At 47.5% G+C, this 20,195-nt stretch overlaps 1 protein-coding gene across 1 annotated transcript; it reads right to left on the bottom strand.

Moving 5' to 3' along the window:
• Nucleotides 1–4,720: 4,720 nt before the first annotated feature.
• On the bottom strand, nucleotides 4,721–19,935 carry PGD (phosphogluconate dehydrogenase). The gene is made up of 13 exons (XM_060088954.1): nucleotides 19,808–19,935; nucleotides 19,117–19,192; nucleotides 18,241–18,420; nucleotides 15,588–15,653; nucleotides 14,823–14,941; nucleotides 13,042–13,111; nucleotides 10,405–10,539; nucleotides 8,600–8,789; nucleotides 6,228–6,358; nucleotides 5,869–6,002; nucleotides 5,350–5,449; nucleotides 5,083–5,205; nucleotides 4,721–4,985 (listed from the first exon to the last, which is right to left on the bottom strand). Exons 1-13 carry the CDS (start codon nucleotides 19,813–19,815, stop codon nucleotides 4,866–4,868), a joined length of 1,452 nt encoding a protein of 483 aa, XP_059944937.1. The 5' UTR covers nucleotides 19,816–19,935; the 3' UTR covers nucleotides 4,721–4,865.
• Nucleotides 19,936–20,195: the final 260 nt, after the last annotated feature.

Below are 20,195 nucleotides of genomic sequence, written 5' to 3'. Positions count from 1 at the left end.
CATCCCAGTCTTTTCCTCTATTCCAGCACCTTCTCACTGCATGTTAAAATCATCTGGCTTGGGGCCTCCCTGGTGGCGCAGTGGTTGAGAGTCCGCCTGCCGATGCAGGGGATACAGGTTCGTGCCCCGGTCTGGGAGGATCCCATATGCCGCGGAGCGGCTGGGCCCGTGAGCCATGGCCGCTGGGCCTGCGCGTCCGGAGCCTGTGCTCCGCAACGGGAGAGGCCACAGCAGTGAGAGGCCCGCATACCGCAAAAAGAAAAAAAAAAAAAATCATCTGGCTTTCCTGATTAAAGAAACTACCAAAGAAAAGGAGGATGTTCAGAGTTTATTTGTGCTTAATTGGAAGAATATACAGGCACCCTCCCTCTTACTACCTCTGTGGTGGAAGTCAGGGATAAAGGAGAGAGAGACTGCAGGCGAAGAATCACACAGGAGTGCCTTTTGACTCCTGACCCCGCAGCTACCCCACATCTCAGCTGAAGCCAAACTGCTGGGGGCTGAGGAGGCAGAGGTTCAACACGCAAAGTTATTAGGGGGTGGTTAGTTGCACAATCTAAGGTTTTTATTCTTCAGAATAATTTACGAAGGGTTCTTGGAAACACTAAACTCTAAGGCATTTAAATTGCCAGTTTATAGAATGAGGCCCTCTAGGACGTTACGTGAAAGAACTTGCAGACTAGTATGTACAGAACAACCTTATTTTTGGTTTTTTTTAAAGAAAAGAGTTGTGAGGTTTAAATTGCCTCTCATAAGTGTTCAAGAAACAGTAACAATTATTTCCCGGGCTGAAAAAGCATTATTCCAGTGACACGTGCAGATACCCTAACCCTTTAGGATCTGAAGAGAGAGGTCCAGGGCTGAGGTATTACGTTACAGAAAACGGATGTACGCTGACCTTCTGAACAACACGGGTTTGAAGCGCACGGGTCCACTTGCACAAGGGTTTTTCTCAATACTAAATGCTACGGCACTGCACGATCCGCGGTGGGTCGAATCTTTGCGCGCCAAACCACACACTTGGAGGGCCCACTATAAATTATACGCAGATTTTCAGCTGCGGGAGGGGGAACGTGGGGATCAGCACCCCTATCCACCCACCTCTTGTTCAAGGGTCAACTGTGGTTGGTTGGGACTATTTTCACAGGATGAAGAGCAGGCGTGTAAACTGGCCACTAGGTGTCAGCATTGCGCCGACAAGGCCCTCTTGCCCCCTTGGTTAACACTCTGAGCGCTGACTTGCTCCTGGCTGTGCCCTAGTTGCCCTGCCCTCGGAGGTGGGTGCTGTTACCCCCATTTTATATATGAGGGAAGAGTATCCCAGAGGTGAAAGGACTTTGTCAGAGGTTGAACTGCTAGGAGGTGGGAGAGCCCCGATTCTGAGCAGCCTGGCTTCTGAGTCCACACGCTTATCCTCTTCTCTCGTCCCACTGCCCTCACCATAAATAAGGCAAAGACACTGCAGGTTTCCTGAGCCCCTTCCAGCTGCATTAAATAGGGTACCATAAATGTTTAATCGTTTATTTTCCCTAAATTTGCATTGTAAAATGCTGATTCAGAACTCCATCTCCATCGGCTGTTGTACGTATTCTAGGAGCTCATGAGGTCAAGGACTTTCAAATTCTCTCACCACTAAACAAATGGTTCCCAGCACGGTGCTTGGCACATAGTAGGTGTACAGTAAATCTGCCAATGAGTATTGCATCGTACACATTGAGCAGTAAGATAGTCTGATGATTAAGTGCATGGATTCTGGCACCAGATTCCCGGGGCTCACTTTTCAGTTCTGCAGGAGCTATGTGGTCTTGGACAAGTTACTTCACATCCCTGGGCTTTATCTGTAAATTGGGGATAATGGTAGTACCTACTTCAGAGGCTGTTGTATTAAATGAGTAAACTTAAAACAGTGCCTGGGGGCTTCCCTGGTGGCGCAGTGGTTGAGAGTCCGCCTGCCGATGCAGGGGACACGGGTTCGTGCCCCGGTCCGGGAAGATCCCACATGCCGCAGAGCGGCTGGGCCCGTGAGCCATGACCGCTGAGCTTGCGCATCCGGAGCCCGTGCTCCGCAACGGGAGAAGCCACAGCAGTGAGAGGCCTGCTTACCGCAAAAAAAAAAAAAAAAAAACAGTGCCTGGGAGCTTCTCTGGTGGCACGATGGTTAAGAATCCACCTGCCAATTCAGGGGCCATGGGTTCGATCCCTGGTCCGGGAAGATCCCATGTGCCACGGAGCAGCTAAACCTATGCGCCACAACTACTGAGCCCACGCGTCTAGAGCCCGTGCCACCGCACAGAGAAGCCCGCGCCCCGCAATGAAGCGTAGCCCCCGCGTGCCACAACTAGAGAAAAGCCCGCACGCAGCAAGCAATAAAGACCCAACGCAGCCAAAGAAGAAAAAAATTAAATTAATAAATTTAAAAAAAAGACAGTGCCTGCCACACACTCTGTTAGCTATTATTATATTCTTATATATTCCATAAATACTGTATGAGGCCCTCAGGAAAACCTCCAAATAGGGACAGAGTTCCCAACTTCCCCATGTAACAAATTGTCCTTTTCCAGGGAAGCATGTGTGGCAGATTATATTTGGGAAAAAAAAAAATCTCCTGACCCACATGCTCTTCTAGAACTTTGCCACTCTGCCATCAAGAGGTAAAGCCTAATACTCCTTCCCTTGAACTTAGAGGGCTTATGACTCACTTCTAACTGATATAATGTGGCTGAAATAATGCTGTGTCACATCCATGGCTAGGTCTTAAAAGGCAATGTGGTATCCGTTTTGTTAGCTGGAACACTCCCCTTTGGAGCCCTGGGCCACCAAGTAAGAAGTTTGCCTAGGCTAAGGCCACGTGGTGAGGCCGCCGTGCACCTTTCCAGCTGGTAGCCCTAGCTGAGGTCCCAGCCAGCATCAACCGCCCAATGAATGAAGGAGACAGACACCTCCAAGTGATCCCAGCCATGGAATCACCCCCAGCGTTCAAGTCTTCTTAGCTGAGGCTCCAAGACATTGTGGAACAGAGACAAGCTGTCGCTTCTGTACCCTTCCAACTTCCTGACCCTCAGAATTAGGAGAATGATAAAAATGGTGGTTATATCACACCACTGAGTTTGGGGTGGTTTGTTACTGGAACAGCGTATCTGTTACTATAACAGCGAACATGTCTGTGCTAACATACATACTAAACATAGTATATACATCCTGACGGTCTCTCTACCCCTCCTAAAAAGATGGCTCCACATCTGCCTCAAAGAAATGTAACACCTGTAAACCCCCTGCCTAAAGCCTCTGCTGAGAGGTCCTGTCTGCTCCCTTGCCTGATGCTTATGTCTTAACTCCACTGTGTCTCAAATGAAGCAGAAAGAAAGCAGAAAGATAATAGGCCCACGGTCTCTACCAAGGGAGGCCCTTTGCTGGAATGGCCACCAGACTGTCCCTGTGGCAGTTAGGCTGGACAGGACCTGGGTGGGGGCAGAACCCATCCGTGGCCACCTCTATCCACTTTCAGAATTGTTTGACCACCTCACCTTCAGCAGGAAGTAGGTAATAGTCAACCTTAAATAGTATTCACTGTGTGGCAGACATTAATTTTTCAAATAAGTCATGGGATGTAAAATTCCAAAGGCATGAAATCATATAGAGTAAAAAAAAAAAACCCTGTCAAGGACCTAGGCAAAGGACGGTTATATTCTTTTAGTGATAAAGGAGCTTCCGTTTGTTTTGCCCTATGCCATAATGGACTCACCTGGTTGCTCGTTAGAAATACAGAATGTGGGGCCCCACCCCAGACCTGCTGAGTCAGAATCTGCCTTTTTTTCCCAAGATCCACCCCCTGGCAGGGTGGTGGTGCAGGTGTTATGGCAGTAGTGTATTCAGTTAAGATCTGTTTGTCCTTACTAGAGCACACAGAGGAGCCCCGCCGGGAACTTTTTGAGGGCCGGTTTCCAAAGTGAATTCACCAGTGAGTGCTGAGAAGTAACATTTGGTTTCTAACTCTCAGAAATGCCACTGCTTCAGGGACAGGCACACCTGAAGTGGTAATAATAATAATTACCACTTAAGTAGGTACTTATTATTATGTGTCAAGTGTCGGTCTGTTTTTACTAGGTGAATCTTCAAAATAGCCTTAAGGAGGCAGGTACGATGATTATCCCCATTTTACAAATGAGAAGACTGAGGCCATTATAATTATAGATTAAATAATTTGTCCAAAGTCATAAGCCTGTACACCCACCCCTTGACTACCTCTCCTCACCCTTCCCTCCAGAGTTAATCATTACCTAACTTTGCTGTTCCTGGTACTATTATTGAGGTCTTTTCTTTCTTTTTTCTTTTTTTTAAAAAGAAAACAAAGAGGAAAATATTTAAGAAGGCTAAATAAAGGAAGGAAATAAATTAATTCAAATGTAATGAAACCGGGTGCACGTCGTTCTGCCAATGAGGATATGGCTCAGTGTGGATAAGGTGAGAATATTTAAGAATCTGGAGAAGCATAAATATGATTTTTCTTTTCTTTTTTTAAAATTTTTATTAAATAAAGGGAAAAGGGAATTCAGCTGCATGAGACAAAGACTCCAGTTTGATCAAATTCCACAAAACCTCTTCCCACCTACGTGAGAGGGAGCTGGCTCCCGAGGTCGCGCACACGCTCCATTTCTGCTCCATCCCAAGAGGCGAGGGCAGAGGGCGTGATGGTTCTCACAGAGCTACTTTACAAACAAACTGGGGTTGACTCTTCAGAGGAGTCTCTTACGACACTTTATTTTCAAAGATCTGAGCAGAAAGTAGGGCAAAGGGCCATGTAAGCCGTGCTGTGTGGCAAGTGGAATGTACCGGTCTGTGGAGTCGTGGCGCATAACGGAATCTGATCAGGCGTTGTATGAAGACGAGGACACACTGCCACCATGGCCTGTCCAGTTGGTGTGGATAAACTGTCCCGGTTTGTCCAAGAGTTCATAGGTGTGAGCCCCAAAGTAATCGCGCTGAGCCTAGAAAACAAGAAATGGGTTGGTTATAGAACAGATGCAGGCACGTGACCCCAGGTACCACCCAGGTTAATGTTCACCACCTACTCCAAAAGCTCACCTGGATTAGGTTGGCCGGCAGCATCTCGTGTCTATATCCATCGTAGAAGGCAAGAGCAGTGGTGAAGCAGGGCATGGGGATGCCCGTCTGCACACCAGTACTGACTGCCCGCCGCCAGGAGTCCTGAGCAAAAAAGCAAAGCCGAAGACTAGTGATAAGCTCACAGAAAAGACAACAGATTTTCATGCATAAATGAAAAAGCAGACACCCCCAGAGCAAAACCCACTGAGAGAGAATTCCCGTACCACCCAGCTCTGGGCCACATACCTGGCAGTTATCCACAGCTGACTTAAAGAAGTCATCTAGTAGTAGGTTCTGAAGTCCTGGGTTTTGATCAAACGCATCTTTTATCTTTCCTAGGAATACACTGAAATAATCAAGAGGGAAAAAAATCAATGAATCTTAACTAGCGGGCTGAAGGCCTGGCAGAAAGCAGGGGAAGTAAGTTGGAAGCTGACAGATACCCTCGCGAGGTACGAAGGCACCTGTCCCCCCATCCCCACCAGCTCGCTGTACGTGCCGTGAATACAGACAGCCCAGGTCCCGAGAGGTGAGGCCCGAGGGCACAACCGTGCTCACAGAACTACTTTAGACGGGGTAGGGTGGACACGCGAGTTAGAATAACTGACGAGCAGGAAGAAAGTGAGATGTGACACCTAAACCTGCCTGGTCGCCAGCGTCCCAGCGAGAGGACTCACTGTACCAGTTCCAGGGAAACCGTCCCCGAGAGCGCCCTAAGACCACGGCGCTCCCGCACGGCAGGTGGCAGGTCCCCCGACCACTCACCTCCTGATGATGCAGCCCCCCCTCCACATCAGGGCAATGCCACCATAGTTGAGGGTCCAGCCAAATTCAGTGGCTGCCTGTCTTAGCAGCATAAAGCCCTGAGCATAAGAGATGATCTTGGAAGCATAGAGGGCCTAAAGGAGGGCACAAAGACTCATCAGAACTGCGGCTGGCCCACGGCTGCCTAATCCCCCCCCGCCCCCCCGCCCCGCAGTGCAGCTCTAACGAGGACACGGTTTAGGAAAGGCTGCAAATCAGATCAACGGGCAAGCGTGGACAGACCCCACGTCCTCCCCGTGGCCTCGGGGTGTTCTCCCCACCAGTCCCACCCCCGCTGCCACTGCGGGGCGGCACCCCACCTTTCGAATGTCCTCCAGGAATGATTTCTTATCTCCTTCGAACTGGACCTTTTGAGGCCCCTTCAGCTTTTGGCTGGCTTGAATCCTCTCGTCCTTCAGAGATGATAAGCATCGAGCAAAGACCGCTTCTCCTACGTGGGGGGAGGGGGGAGATAACAAGTCACCACAACTCACACGCAGAACCCGAGGAGAAGCACACACAAGCCAGAGAAGCTGAGGGAAAAGAGCAATGGAGCACGATTTCCAGTTTTACCGCGAGCTCAAAGTCTCAACCTTCGGCCACAAAAGCTAACCTGGATCAGAAAGAACTTTCATAAAAAGCTCTAATGGTTAATTGGAAAATGAAAACTCCAAGTCAGTCTTCCAACATAAATACACGTATTCAACCTCAAAGATCACCATAAACTTCAAAGGGGAATTTTAAGGGGAAAAAACGAAGAGCAAAACCACTATTATTAAGAATTACTCAGTGTTGGTCCTCCAGTAAAGTTTCAGTTTCATTTGCGAGGACTTTAATTTATAAATGGTCACCAAAGGCTTCATTTCTTTTCTTTCGAAGCACTAATACTCATCACTTTGAAACAACGAGTACACTGAGACTTCACCCTTCAAAAAACTCCATTTTCTAATTCTTACAGTTTAGTTTTTGCTATGTCCATGGTCACCATTACAGTTTCACAATTTTACTTCATTTGAATAAAAAATATTTCAATATTTTTTTTTGTTTTTTGGGGGGGCTGTGCTGTGCATGGCATGTGGGATCTTAGTTCCCTGACCAGGGCTGGGACCCGCGTCCCTGTATTGGAAGGCGGATTCTTAACCACTGGACCGCCAGGGAAGTCCCCAATATGGTATTTTAATATTAAGATATTAGTATCTTAAAAATTATCACTTATAAATGCTTGCCCAATTGATACTTTATATAATTAGAATAAATTAACCATTTTTTCCCCCAACAGACAGAATGAAGTAAAACCTTTGGGAACTAACAGAGGACTTTATTTCTGAGGAAAGGGTTCTGGCCATAAACCTGAGAGCAGGTATCTCCCTGTCCTTGTCCTTGCCCGGCTCTCTGGGCTCCTGCAGCGCACACACAGGATGACTTAGCATTCCTAGGCGGAAGCTTCAGAAGACAAAAGGCAGGAAGAGGCGAGTGTGGCGTAACCCTCGGGGTTACCTAAAGATTAGCTGGAAGACTCACTTCCCCGTCAGTTCAACAAACAAGAATGGCACGCAGCCAGGGAGGAAGGCTGACTACCATCAGCTGGAAGGTAGGGTACAAAGTCTCTGAAACAAGAGAGCAGGACTCTTTTTGAGGCAGTGATGAATAAACTGCTCCCAATTACTGTCCCCTTGGGCCCCCGCCCAGGGTAGCACTCAGATTAGCTAAAAAGCAGTCAACTTCCTTCTCTGTAGAGCTGGACTAAGCAAACTGCTTCCTCCTTACTGTGCCTGAAACTACCCAGTCCACTGTAAACACGGTCAGGCATAATTAACAGGAAACCAAAGGCGGGAGGAGACCAGGGAGGGAAAGGCAACCTATGTCTGGAAGAGCCAACAAGAAAACTTGTTTTATTACTGCAGGGGGAACCATTCTGCCAGGAGCAAAGATCAGCCTTCATGAAGCAGACCAGGAGCCTCCCTTCATTCTCCTTTTCCAATCTTGACAGAATGTATCTATTTTATTCTTAAAGAACCATCATGTAGTTTTGTTAATCCCCTTATTATTTTTGTTTTATTTCTGCTTTTTATTATTTCCTTCTCTCTACAACTTTTTGAGTTTGATGCTTAGCTCACTAAGATAAGATAAAAAACATGGATGGGAAGGATATACACTCACTTCAGGACAGTAGTTTTCTTCTAAAAGAAAAAGGGGAAGGAACTTAGGAAAAGAATATTAAAGGACTGGAAATGCTTAGGTAGTATTTTATTCCTCAAATATCTGAGGAAAAAACCTCGGCAAAATAGTTATAAATGTTGAGTACATAAACTTTTATTATTCTGTGAACTTTTGTATGAAAAATTCCATTACAGTTAGCTTCCCTATTAGAAAGATCTTAGGTCATTGACTATAATTTAATCACTTATGTTAAAACGACCCCCAAAGTCAAACTGGACAAGACAGGTAGTAACTTTTGAATTTATCTCAAAGCTCACATGCCTGACAGAAGGATTATAAAGACGAGATTCAAAAGCAGCTTCCGCCTCTCTCACACCGTCAACTTACTCAAGTGCAGGAAGAGCAGACCGCGCTCGGAAAGCCGACTAGGGTGGAACAGATTCTCTGAGGGATCTGGTAACTCTTAGTTGCCAGAAAGACACCAGGGTCAAAACAGCGAGAGGAAAAGGTTCCACCCAAAGCTGAGCGTTACCGATGAGGGTGACGGGGACGCCGTACTCCAGGGCAGAGATGGCGGTCCACTTCCCGGTGCCCTTCTGCCCCGCGCTGTCCCTGATCTTTGGCAGCAGGTGTTTGCCGTCAGTATCTTGGAACCTGAGAATATTGGCTGTGATCTCAATCAGGAATGAGTCCAGCTCTGTCTTATTCCATTCCTCAAAGGCCTGTGTGCAGGATGTGAAAGAAAACAATGTGGGACAACCTACGATTATACCGCAGATGCTCCCTTGACTGATTCATCCCTTTCCCGTGTAAATATTGACCGATGCTCACAATCTGCTCAGAACCTGAGGCTTCCAGGCTCCTCTGCAGGACACCCGAACACTTCTGCCACCAGCTGAGTTTTATGCTAACCAAGAGTCAGCTGCTTCTGATTTCAACCTGTTCATGCTGATTTTCTGGTCATCAGGCCAGTGCTTTCCTCAGAGCCAGGTGTCCCCTCACCTCACTTGGGTTTTCGTACACTTTCCTTGATCACCTGATCTAGAGCAGCCTCTTCCTCCCGTTTACTTTTCTTTATAATAGTGATCACAAACAAGTTTTATATATTCAGTCATTACTGTCTGTCTTTCCAAGGTCCATGAGGGCAGGGACTTTGTTTTTTCCACTAATATATCCCCAGCATACAACAGTGCCTGGCACTCATATTATGTAAACCAATTAAATATGAACACAAAAAGAAAAGCAATGTTTCTATGAAAACTAAGTCAAACTGTTTTGGAAAGAACAATAAAGGCAAGTTAGTGAAACAAAACAAGTGGGGATGACACACTTTTTTTTTTTTTTTTTTTTGGGGCCACACCACATGGCTTGTGGGATCTTAGTTCCCCAACCAGGGGTTGAACCCAGGCCCTTGGCAGTGAGAGTGTAGAGTCCTAACCACTGGACTGCCAGGGAATTCCCAACACAAATTTTAAAATTAGGAGGGAAAAGAATGTAAAAAATCTGGAAGGATTCTGCACTGTGTGCCTTGAAAGTGTCTTTAAATCATGTTCCACTTGAAATAACTGAAACTACAAACTCTAGATGATAAGAAAGTTGATTAGAATGCTAATCAGCAGAGCCACACTTCAAAGAAAAAGGACCTGGCTCTCCATGAAATGATGGGTGACTGAACGTACCTTCCTATATTTTCAGTTAAAATAAATGTATGCCTAGTTAATGATGCTAAAGTATTTAGAGAAAACAGTACAAATGTCTGCAGTTTACTTTGAAGTGTATTTTTTAAAAAAGATAAAACTAATAGAGGGATGGACAGATATTTGACAAAGTAAGCAGAGTAAAATGTTAATGGTAGAATCTAGGTTGTGTGTATGTAACTGATCATTGTCCAATTCTTTCCAGTTTGTTGTATGTTTGAACATTTTCATAATAAAATGTTGGGGAAAACGCTTATGTTTCCCAACTTTGACTATCTTTTTTTTGAATAGCTGTCTAACAGCCAGTCCCACCTGGATCAGAAAAGCGAGCTTCTGCTGCACCTCCCACATGGTACCAACGGAGGATCAAACGAGACCAGGCAGTTAAGTGACACAGGCCTGACACACAGTCAGGGTCCCTGAGTGGGAGAGAGGATTACACCAAGAGTCTCTGGGAACTTCTGGCTTAGTGACTGGCTATCAGATTTTATGGTCCTGTTACTGAGAGCTTCCCTTAGATTAGGCTGAGTCCATCCAGGCCACCAGAATGACCAAGGGAAAAAGAATGAGGAAGGACTTATCGTCACCAGCAAAGCCTTCTCACCTGAGCAGCGCTCCCCGCCCAGGGCCCGGGACTCACCTTTGCCATCTCCTTGTGCTCCATGCCCAGGACGTCTTTCATCAGGTGGTAGGCCTCGCAGATGAGCTGCATGTCTCCGTACTCTATCCCGTTGTGCACCATCTTCACAAAGTGTCCTGCCCCCTCGTCCCCCACCTGTTAGAGCCACAAGGGCCAAGAGGCTTTCAGGGAGCCAGGAAATACACCAGAGACGCCCACATCCAGTTCTTTGGCAAGGCTCCCTCCCCATACAAAAAATAACAAATACGAACAAATATTTACAGTATTTTCAAAAGAAGAATCATCATATAACAACCCAACACAAGCCTCAATCCAGCACGATGCTATTGTAAACTAATTCCAAATTCATTCCTTTAATGGTTTTTCAAAATCCCCAAATTCACTGTTAAGTACCCACAGGTCTTTAGCCTACATTTTCCATTCTTTCTCATTGTTATTAAAAGTAACTCCCCGGGGCCTCCCTGGTGGCGCAGTGGTTAAGAGTCCGCCTGCCGATGCAGGGGATACGGGTTCGTGCCCCGGTCTGGGCCCGTGAGCCATGGCCGCTGGGCCTGCGCGTCCGGAGCCTGTGCTCCGCAACGGGAGAGGCCGCAACAGTGAGAGGCCCGCATACCGCAAAAAAAAAAAAAAAGAAAAAAAAAAAAAAAAAGGAACTCCCCACTCCCCAGCCCCCTCCCACAAGTAAAAGGAGTCTTCTTTTTCCTGAAGTGATTTTTCTAGCAACCGCAGGTGAAAAGAAGCTGGCTAATTAAATCACTTGTACTTTAAACAATATATAAATGTACTGTAGTTGTAATGGCCACAGAGAGATAAAATGACCTCAGATGCAACGTCTGCCCTCAACCTTGTAAGCCCAGAAATGTGTTCTTGCCAGGGTCCCACAACTGACAAGGTACTGATTTCTAATAATGCTGGCAAGATGTATACAATCAGAATACCAGTCTGTAAATTTATGATGAGAAATTTAACTACGTATCTTAATGGTTACAAGTGTTAGTCTGATCAACACATTCTGTCCCTGTGGACAAGCTACTTGGGAAGCCAGATTATCTGAAAACTGGTTGGAGGGCAAGGAGTCAGAACAAGGAGAGTTCTGCAGTCAGACACTCCCGTCACCACGACAGGGATATGCCTGCTGGTGGACCAGCGCTGGCAGCACTGCTGGGGTGGACGCTGTCACACTGCCACCCTGACATAGAGACTTCCTCCGTCCCCCATTCTGATGTTGACACTTCCTTTGGCCTGAAGTAACATGGCCAGTAACACCTTGCTTCACCCCTTCCTTCCTGTACCTTCAGAACTGAGCTAAGGGGTGCCTGCTTTTAGTATCTATACCAGTTTTTTCTTTTCAGTAACCTAAGAGTAAGGCTTGGGGTTATGGAAAGTCAACAGCAGTTGATCAAGATACAAAGGCAAGTACTGTTAATTTCCTCATGATTATGTCCTAAATGTATCTAAGAAGAAGTTACTGTCACTGTACTTTTTTTTTTTTTTCCCGCAGCAGTGTATTGTCAAGGAACAAAAGCTCCCTTCCCAATCCTTCACACTAGTGAGACAATTACTCAGTCTTCTAAATCACAGCACCAGCGTCTCTCAGCGCTAAGCAGGTTCTGACTGAACTCAGTGATCACTGGTCAAAATGTAAGGAGTGGCTTAGTCACCAGGCGCTGTCAGGCCCGGGGGGAGGGCTCCCCTCATCCCCCGTGGGCCCAAGTCCTCATTTCTTCTCTACCTTTTATCTCATATAAAACAAAACTAACATCATAAAAATGGCACGTAGAATAAAATTCAAGGGGATCAGGAGCTAAAGAGAACCTGGAGGTCATCCAGTCCAACCCCCATATTTGACAGGTGAGAAAACTGAAGCCCATGGAAGAAAATGACTTGCCTAATGTCACACCGCTAGTCAGTAGAGAGCCAGAAAGACAACTCAGGTCTCCCCTGCCTAGTGTTTTTTTTTCATCTATGGGATGGACTAAGGCTGTAACAAGGGATAAAATTTATTTTACCAGGAACACAAAATATAGGAAGGGAAAGAATGTGCCTCGGCCTCCTTCACATTCAGTGAGGGCAAAGAGCTGCAGCTTACTCTGTTCTAAGCACAGAACACCTACCCCAGGGAGCAAACTCCACTTTTGATTCTGACATTCTCTCTTTTTTTGTCCTCCCCTACCCCCTTAACATTCTTTCTTTCTTTTTCTTTTCTTTGTGTTTTTTTTGGCCACGCCATGCGGCTTGCGGGATCTTAGTTCCTCAAGCAGGGATTGAACCCAGGCCACGGCGGTGAGAGTGCAGAGTCCTAACCACTGGACCACCAGGCAACTCCCTTGACATCCTCTCTTTAGCCATGAAGTAACATGGCGAAGAAAATCTTACTTCACCTCATCCTTCCTGTTCCTTTTTTAAGGAATCCATAGTTTAGATGAATTGACAAGGGCTGCTTTTAATATCAACCTCCAATGAAGATACAAGGACATGTACAATTGATGCATTTTCGGCATCGGCTGTGCTAGCGACGTAAACACTGACGAGCTTATGTCACAAAGCAAACCGCTGCGACCACGGTGATCCTTGCTCTGCCCCTGGTCATGTCGATGCCCGTGGTGCCAACAGGCTTCAGGGGGGCCCACAACATACCCAGTCACAGCAGGGTTCTCCAGTTCCCACTTTTGCGGCGATGCCCTGGAAGATGGCCTTGATGTGGGGCCTGTAGGAAGGAAGTGGGTGGTTCAGCTGCTGACAAGGGGAGGCCTGGGTCTCCATGAAATTCTCAAGGACTCCCCTCCGCCCCCCAATTGTTTCCTTTCTAGTGGGTGGCAGAGTGCCCACAAAAAAGTAATGAATAAGCTAAGTCCTCAAGGTAAATCAGTCAGAGGCTGCGGACTATCTCATTTGAGAGAGGAGACAAAAAGGCTGGGTAAGAGGGTCAGCAAAGCCCCAGAAGAAATTTCTATTGCACTATCAGAAGAAGCTGTGATTCCAAGCTGTTTCTGTAGCAACTGCTTCTATTAGTCTGGAGGCATGTTATCAAGCACAGCAGGATTCTGGACAGTAAGAACCATGCAACATTCCCAAGAGCTACATTCCTTATCATCCAGAGAAAAAGCAACTGTTCTTCATTCCTTCCCCGCCTCCCCTAGGCGCACAGAGTAACTCCTGACGCTGTTCCCTTTCTCCTCACTTTTGACCAGTAAAGCCTTCTTCACAAAAGGGTTTTGGTAAAGACACAAAACTTGACAGGGCTGCCAAGTGAACGCTCAGGAGGAGGGGGCTAGGGTAGCTACATCTTAAGCTTTTAGAGCTTCCCTGAACTTTGACTGATTGTTTCAGGTCAAAGTACCATTTCTGCTTCTAACAGGTCAGTGTGAGAAAATGTATTAACGAGAACTAGAGCACCTCTGTATATCAGACTTTTTCATGTGTATTGTCTGCATTTCTAACAGCCCACTTAGCGGTACCCCAAAATAAATATTTTTAAGTTTTTGAGAAGCAGGAAGGCCTCTATTTCTAGGCTTTAACATACTGAAGAGAACTCCCCAGACTTAATCATTAGGGAGGTAATTAAAAGACTAATCTTCCCCAGTCAACCCCTCACCTTTGGGGATTAGGTTTGATCACTCCTTACTTTAATGCCTAACATAAGTCTAGAATATTCGGAAACCAACTCACTCGGAAAAGCGCGTTACCTTCCCACGTCTCCCTCACAAGGATCCTTCCTTTTCTATTTCTTTCTCTTCTGCTCCGTCCCTCTATCATCCTCTGTCTGGCTTTCTCTCTTCCTGCAGTCTCAGCAGCGGTGTTTCCTTCAGTCTACGTTATGTATGATTAATCACTTGCATCTTTTCGTTTTAATCCTCTATCCTGCTCATCACCCACAGCCTATGCCTTATACAGCCCTCCTGCCACATCATCACCAAAGCATCCCCCTTTCTGCGGCCAATACTTCCTCTTATACACAGCACAGTGAGCAGTGTAAAATTCGTTTTTTCCCCAGTCAAATAAAAGTTTTCCACCTTATTCCCTGGGACGAACAGGCCCTGTCTGATTGTGCCGTTACTCACAATGATTAAATACACCACATACAGGAGGTGGAGAGGCAGACCTTACTCCTACGTCCAGACGGTGCACAGGACATGACCTGAGCTGCCTCAGTAAAGCCTCCGAACCCTTGAAACCTATGTAGAACTTCCATGACTGGTACGAGAGGAAGTAACAGAAGAAAAAAGGAAAGGAGGAACACGCACACGCGTCATGTCAAAGCAACAAAATGTACACATGAAAGAAGTATTTCCATCATCTCCCATCTCCCACACTCAGACTGCACAGAGGAGATCGGGTGGCAGAACTGCTCACAGCTCTCCCGTTCTCAAGGTTCAGGCTCCCCGTGTCGACGCAAGGGGGGTGCCTTTGGTACTCACCAAGCCTCTTTGTTCCCTCCTGGCATAAGAGATGGGCCATACCGGGCGCCATCCTCTCCACCACTAACTCCACTCCCCACAAACAGGATTCCCTTGGCCTTGAGGTCTCGACACCGTCTCTACATGAGAGAAAAAGAAGTTCGTCATGCTTCCCTAAAATCAGTTTCTCCCACTGAATGAGAAGAGGTACAAGACAGGTATGGAGATCCCACATTTGACTTAAATGACCCAAGGATCAACGAATAACCTGGTCATTCAGGAAATTTAATCCCCTTTCTGACTTACTAATCCCCTGTTTGGGAAGTTTAAGATGGCTACCCTGTCCTCAAAGGGAAATAATAAAGCTAAACATACATTCTCATTTTACAGGAAAAGACCTTGTACAATAAGACTCAATGAAGAGTTGGTTTAATACAAGCATGATTTATGACTATTTGACACTTAGATGATACAGGGACTTCTCCCAGCACACGAGACCATCAGCATGGTGGTGCTCGCCCACATTGCACACTGATGTATCACGGAGTGGCAGGACAGGAAGGGAAGATTAAGCACAAACGCCCAGCCTGCCATACCTAAGCAGCAGTCATTCTTTTGAGTTATGTGTGTGACCAATGAGAACCTCATCCGTCAGGTATGTCTTGATGGCCAATCCCAAAAGAGCACCACAGAAAAACATCTACTCTTCTGTCACATGTACAATGCTGGTACTTTCTTCTAGAATGTTCTCAGAACCTGGAAGAATGTGGACTGAAGAATGCTTACCGTGGTATCCCTATATTCAGAATTTCCTCCATCAATGATGATGTCACCAGTGTCCAACAAGGGTACCTGTAACCAGACACCAGCATTAAGGTGGACCAAAAAAATGAAAGATAAAAATAAACATAGCTTGACCAATTAAAGCAAACAAGAATTTATCCCAAATAAACCCTGTCTGAAAGTATACATATATTATTTAATCTTCAACAATCCTCTCTGGGGCTAGAGCTAGACCCTATTTAAAAGCTCAGGGCTAGCAAACCCAGTCAGAACTCTCCACAACCGAAATAATTTTTTAACTAAGATTTTTTTTTTTTTTTTTTTTGAGGTATGCGGGCCTCTCACTGTTGTGGCCTCTCCCGTTGCGGAGCACAGGCTCCGGACGTGCAGGCTCAGTGGTCATGGCTCACGGGCCCAGGCGCTCCGCAGCACGTGCCTCGGACCGGGGCACGAACCCGTGTCCCCTGCATCGGCAGGCGGACTCTCAACCACTGCGCCACCAGGGAAGCCCTAACTAAGATTTTTACAACAAAACCTACTTGGAAAATTTTGTGTTTCCAATGTGTACCACCTGCCTGATATTTATTCCTAGATTGGATTAGCTCTAAAAGACCTATAAAATCTCTGCCTAGAACAGAGTAGGGGTCCAGTAAATATCAAATGGTTTTGTGTATGGATAAACAATTTGATCACCACCACTTGGAGATGGCAGCAGGAGACCAAGCCTTGAACAAGAGTATCTTCCTACGCCACACCAGTCAGGCTGGCTTTATCACTGTATTCATTATTCAGTCTTCCCCAACAAGGCTCCGGGTAACATTACTTAATATTGTCCTATGCTGAAGAGTACTCTACCATTTTTCAGTCCATTCTGTCTGTAGCTGACCATAGGCAGCTTGGCATCTTACTACACAAAGTGTGGTGTGTGCTTTATCACAAGTTCTTCCTTTCTAGGTCTTTTTTTTTTTTAACAGTAGCATACTGGTTACAAATTCCTCTCCCTGTAGAAACAACCCCACTGGTAACATTACTCCTCTGGGAAAGGAATGTTCATCCCTTTCCTTTGTTTATTGTTACACTTCCAAATAGCTAATGCCTTGGTTTTTTCAGAGCTGATACTGTAGAACTGTTTTTCAGTATCTATGGGGTTGGCCAAAAAGTTCTTTCGATTGATGAATACGTTGTTCAATAAAGTTCTTGGTGAAGATGAAAAATGTCTTTGCAGGGCGCTGGCAATGAGGTTGTCTCCGTTTACTGATGGTGGGGGCAACCCTCCTGGTTAATACAGTGTGATCTTCCCCCCAGAGGTATGCTGAGGAAAGGGGCCCTAAAGGCGTCCCCCCAGAAGCTTATAGCAACAGCGCTTTGACCAGAAGCTGCCGGGCATGCTTCCTGGGGAAAAGGCAGCTGTCCCTTCGGCCCCTCCTCTCCCACAGACCCCCCAGTGGAGGAGTGGCCATCAGGCCTCCGGTGAGAACAAGTTGGGGAGAGTACAGATGGTGGTGACCACGAACAAATGGGTCCACTATCCCCTGGCCCTGAGGTGGTGGAAAGCCTAAATAAGGGGTCAGACTACAATGTGTCAAAGAACAAAGATCAGCACCTCTGTGACGCAAACACCCCCTCAGCTGATGATCAGGGACCAGAACTGCACTGAGGCAGCCACTTACCACAGCACGGCCAGCACCACCCAGGTGCCTACTTTCTTCTTCCAAAAAAAGATACATTTGCTAGGACTCCCTAAGGGGATCTCTTGTCATTTATATTAAATGATACAACAATTTGAGAATTGTTGCTTTATAGGAATACTGAGAAAAATGAAACCTATTTCTAAATTTGGACAGTAAGGTTTAATAGTGACTAGCACTAAACATTCATAATATACAATCAAAACTATAAGTGTTTTTTTTTTGAATACCAAAGATAGAGCTCACTGAGATTACTACTGTTTCTATTCTGGTTGATAATGAATTCTTATGGACGTGTCTCTTGTCCTCAGAATTTTATATACTAAGAATTATTACCATTTGAGGGTATGTTTTTACTTAATTGGTGCCAGTCAGGTTAACCAACACTGAGACTTTTTTTTTTTTTTTTTTTTTTGCGGTACACGGGCCTCTCACTGTTGTGGCCTCTCCCGCTGTGGAGCACAGGCTCCGGACGCGCAGGCCCAGCGGCCGTGGCTCACGGGCCCAGCCACTCCGCGGCATGTGGGATCTTCCCGGACCAGGGCACGAACCCGTGTCCCCTGCATCGGCAGGCGGACTCCCAACCACTGCGCCACCAGGGAAGCCCAACACTGAGACTTTTAAGCAACATTTTGTCAGAACTGAGCAGATCATATCCAGAAATTGAAAAGGGACAAAATTTCTTAAGCAAAAAGAAGTGAGGGACTCCCCTGGGGGTCTAGTGGTTAAGAATCCGCCTTCCAATGCAGGGGATGCGGGTTCGATCCCTGGTCGGAGATCTAAGGTCCCACATACCGCGAGGCAACTAAGCCTGCACGCTCTATAGCCTGTGTGCCAGAACAGAAGACCCCGCGTGCCGCAACTAAGACCCGACGCGGCCACAAAAAAAAAAAAAGTGAAATAGCTAAAGGAAGGGAACGAGAGACGTTCTGTCACACGAGTAGCAGCGGGGAGAGAGCTGGCCTCACCAGTTTTTTAATGAAATCATCGACGGCCTGACCAGCCTTCACAAGCAGAATGATCCGCCGAGGTTTCTTCAGCTTGGAGACCATCTCCTCCAGGGAGTGAGCACCAACCACCTTGGTGCCCTTCGCCTCATTGGCCAAGAAATCATCAACTTTGGAGACTGTCCTATTAAAAGCACAGACCTAGAAGGACAAAAGGCCTGATCAGGAGTTCTGGGACGTACAAGACCTTCAGACTGAGGACCAAGTGACAATGGAATTTCTATGCAGCCCAAGGTTTTGGGGAGGTAGGACCCTGATTCTACCTTTTCCCCACCCAAGTGCTGACTGATCACCGTAAAGTTAATTTTAATAGGATGAAAAGGCAAAGAACTGAATATAGGATAATGTCAACTGCCCAAAACTTATCAGGCTAGATAGAGTCTGTTGCTATTTGGTTAGGACTCAAATCTGGGAACAAGCTAGTTCCAGACTGTTATCTTCTGTCACTGATAATCCTGTATCTAAGCCAGTTTAGTATTCACACCCGAACGTTTCACCAGATCCCATTAGGCAATAAAGTCAGAAATCTATACTCCCAGCGGGATTTCTCCTCCTTAGGATACCAACAGGTTTATTCAAGGCTGCAGAACTGACAGAACCTGCAGATACATTTAGCAGGACTTTCCTTCCGCAGAGAATTGTGGAGCTGCCCCTCCCACACCCACAGGTAAGTGGTGCTTCTCGATCTCTTGCAAAAATGTCCTAAGCAGCAACAGAGCACATATAAAGAGAACCATGTTCCAGGTTATATGGGTTCTTCGGAATCAGAACGGTCACCAGCACTCAGACCAAGGCAACAAGAACCCGTAAGGGAAGAGTGTGCCCCTCCTAACTTACCACAAAGCCGTGGTCGTTCATGTTCAAAATTAAGTTCTGGCCCATGACAGCCAGTCCAATCAGGGCAATATCAGCTCTGAAAGACGGGAAAAGGAACAAAGGAAACTGTCAGTTGCACTTAATTCATTCCAAGTCAAGGACCCAGAGCTTTCTAGCTTTTGCTGTGATTGATAACTCGTCTTAACTTTCCTCTAACCCCCTACTCCCTTTTGCACTTTAGACTCCGGGCTTGCAGCCTTCCGTGAAACTCGAGGCGGGCCACCCCGCTCTGCCACTTAACGGGTCCTCATGTTCTCCTGGGCCAAGCAAACATGCCCGCAGGAGAGGTCCACGGCACGAAGCCTCTTCTGCGCTCTAGCCGAGCTGCGGACGACTCATTCCAGGCCTCCCGTCTCCCACAGCGGGGCCGTCCAGCGGCCCGGGCTTCCCGCGGCCACGCCTGTCCCCTCCCCTCCCGCCCTTCCTAGGAACCGGATCCGCCTGCGCCGCCACGAGGGGCAGAGGGGCTGGGTCCAAGGAAAGGCGAGGCCGCGGGGCTGGCTCGGGGTCTGGCGGCTCCCTGGAAGGCCGGGGCTCCGGGCGCACGAGGCCGGGCTCAGGCGACCCCCGGCGCGAGGCGACGTCTGGGGCGACTCCGGCCTCCGCGTCGGCCCTCGGAAAGTTCCCCGGCCGCCCGCGGGCGGTCACTCACTGGGCCATGGCGGCGGCGGCAACGGCGGCGGCGGCGGCGGCGGCGGCAGAGCGAGCGGACCGAGGACAGCCGGCGAGCACCAAACGCGCGGCGCGGACGACCGGGACTGAATCCCTCTCTGGCTCGCCTCCCGAGGCCCAGGCCGCGGCTTTCCAGCGCCGACCAATCGCAAGGAAGGGGCGGAGCCACGTAGCCACGCCATTGGTCCGCCTCGGCGCCTGTTAGACCACCTGAGGCAAATGGACCCGCCCACTCCTAGGGCTGGCTCAGGAGAGCGCCGAGCACATCGATGCCATCTCCCCAAAGAGCGCGGGGGCGTGGCGCAGGCGCGGGACGCGGGGAAAGGCGCAGGGCTCGGGCTCGGGCTCTGGCTCTGGCTCGGGGGCAA

The sequence above is a fragment of the Mesoplodon densirostris genome, chromosome 2 (genome assembly GCF_025265405.1).
Source record: "Mesoplodon densirostris isolate mMesDen1 chromosome 2, mMesDen1 primary haplotype, whole genome shotgun sequence".
Lineage (NCBI taxonomy): Eukaryota > Metazoa > Chordata > Mammalia > Artiodactyla > Ziphiidae > Mesoplodon > Mesoplodon densirostris.
Note: the sequence above shows the minus strand (reverse complement) of the source record. Positions and strands in the feature narration are given on the sequence as shown.

Coding starts and splice junctions, on each gene's coding strand:
- PGD (XM_060088954.1), bottom strand. Junction 18,421..19,116: donor TGAACGACCACGGCTTTGTG/GTAAGTTAGGAG, acceptor TTGTCCTTCTAG/GTCTGTGCTTTTAATAGGAC. Junction 5,206..5,349: donor CAGCTGTGGATAACTGCCAG/GTATGTGGCCCA, acceptor TTTTTTGCTCAG/GACTCCTGGCGGCGGGCAGT.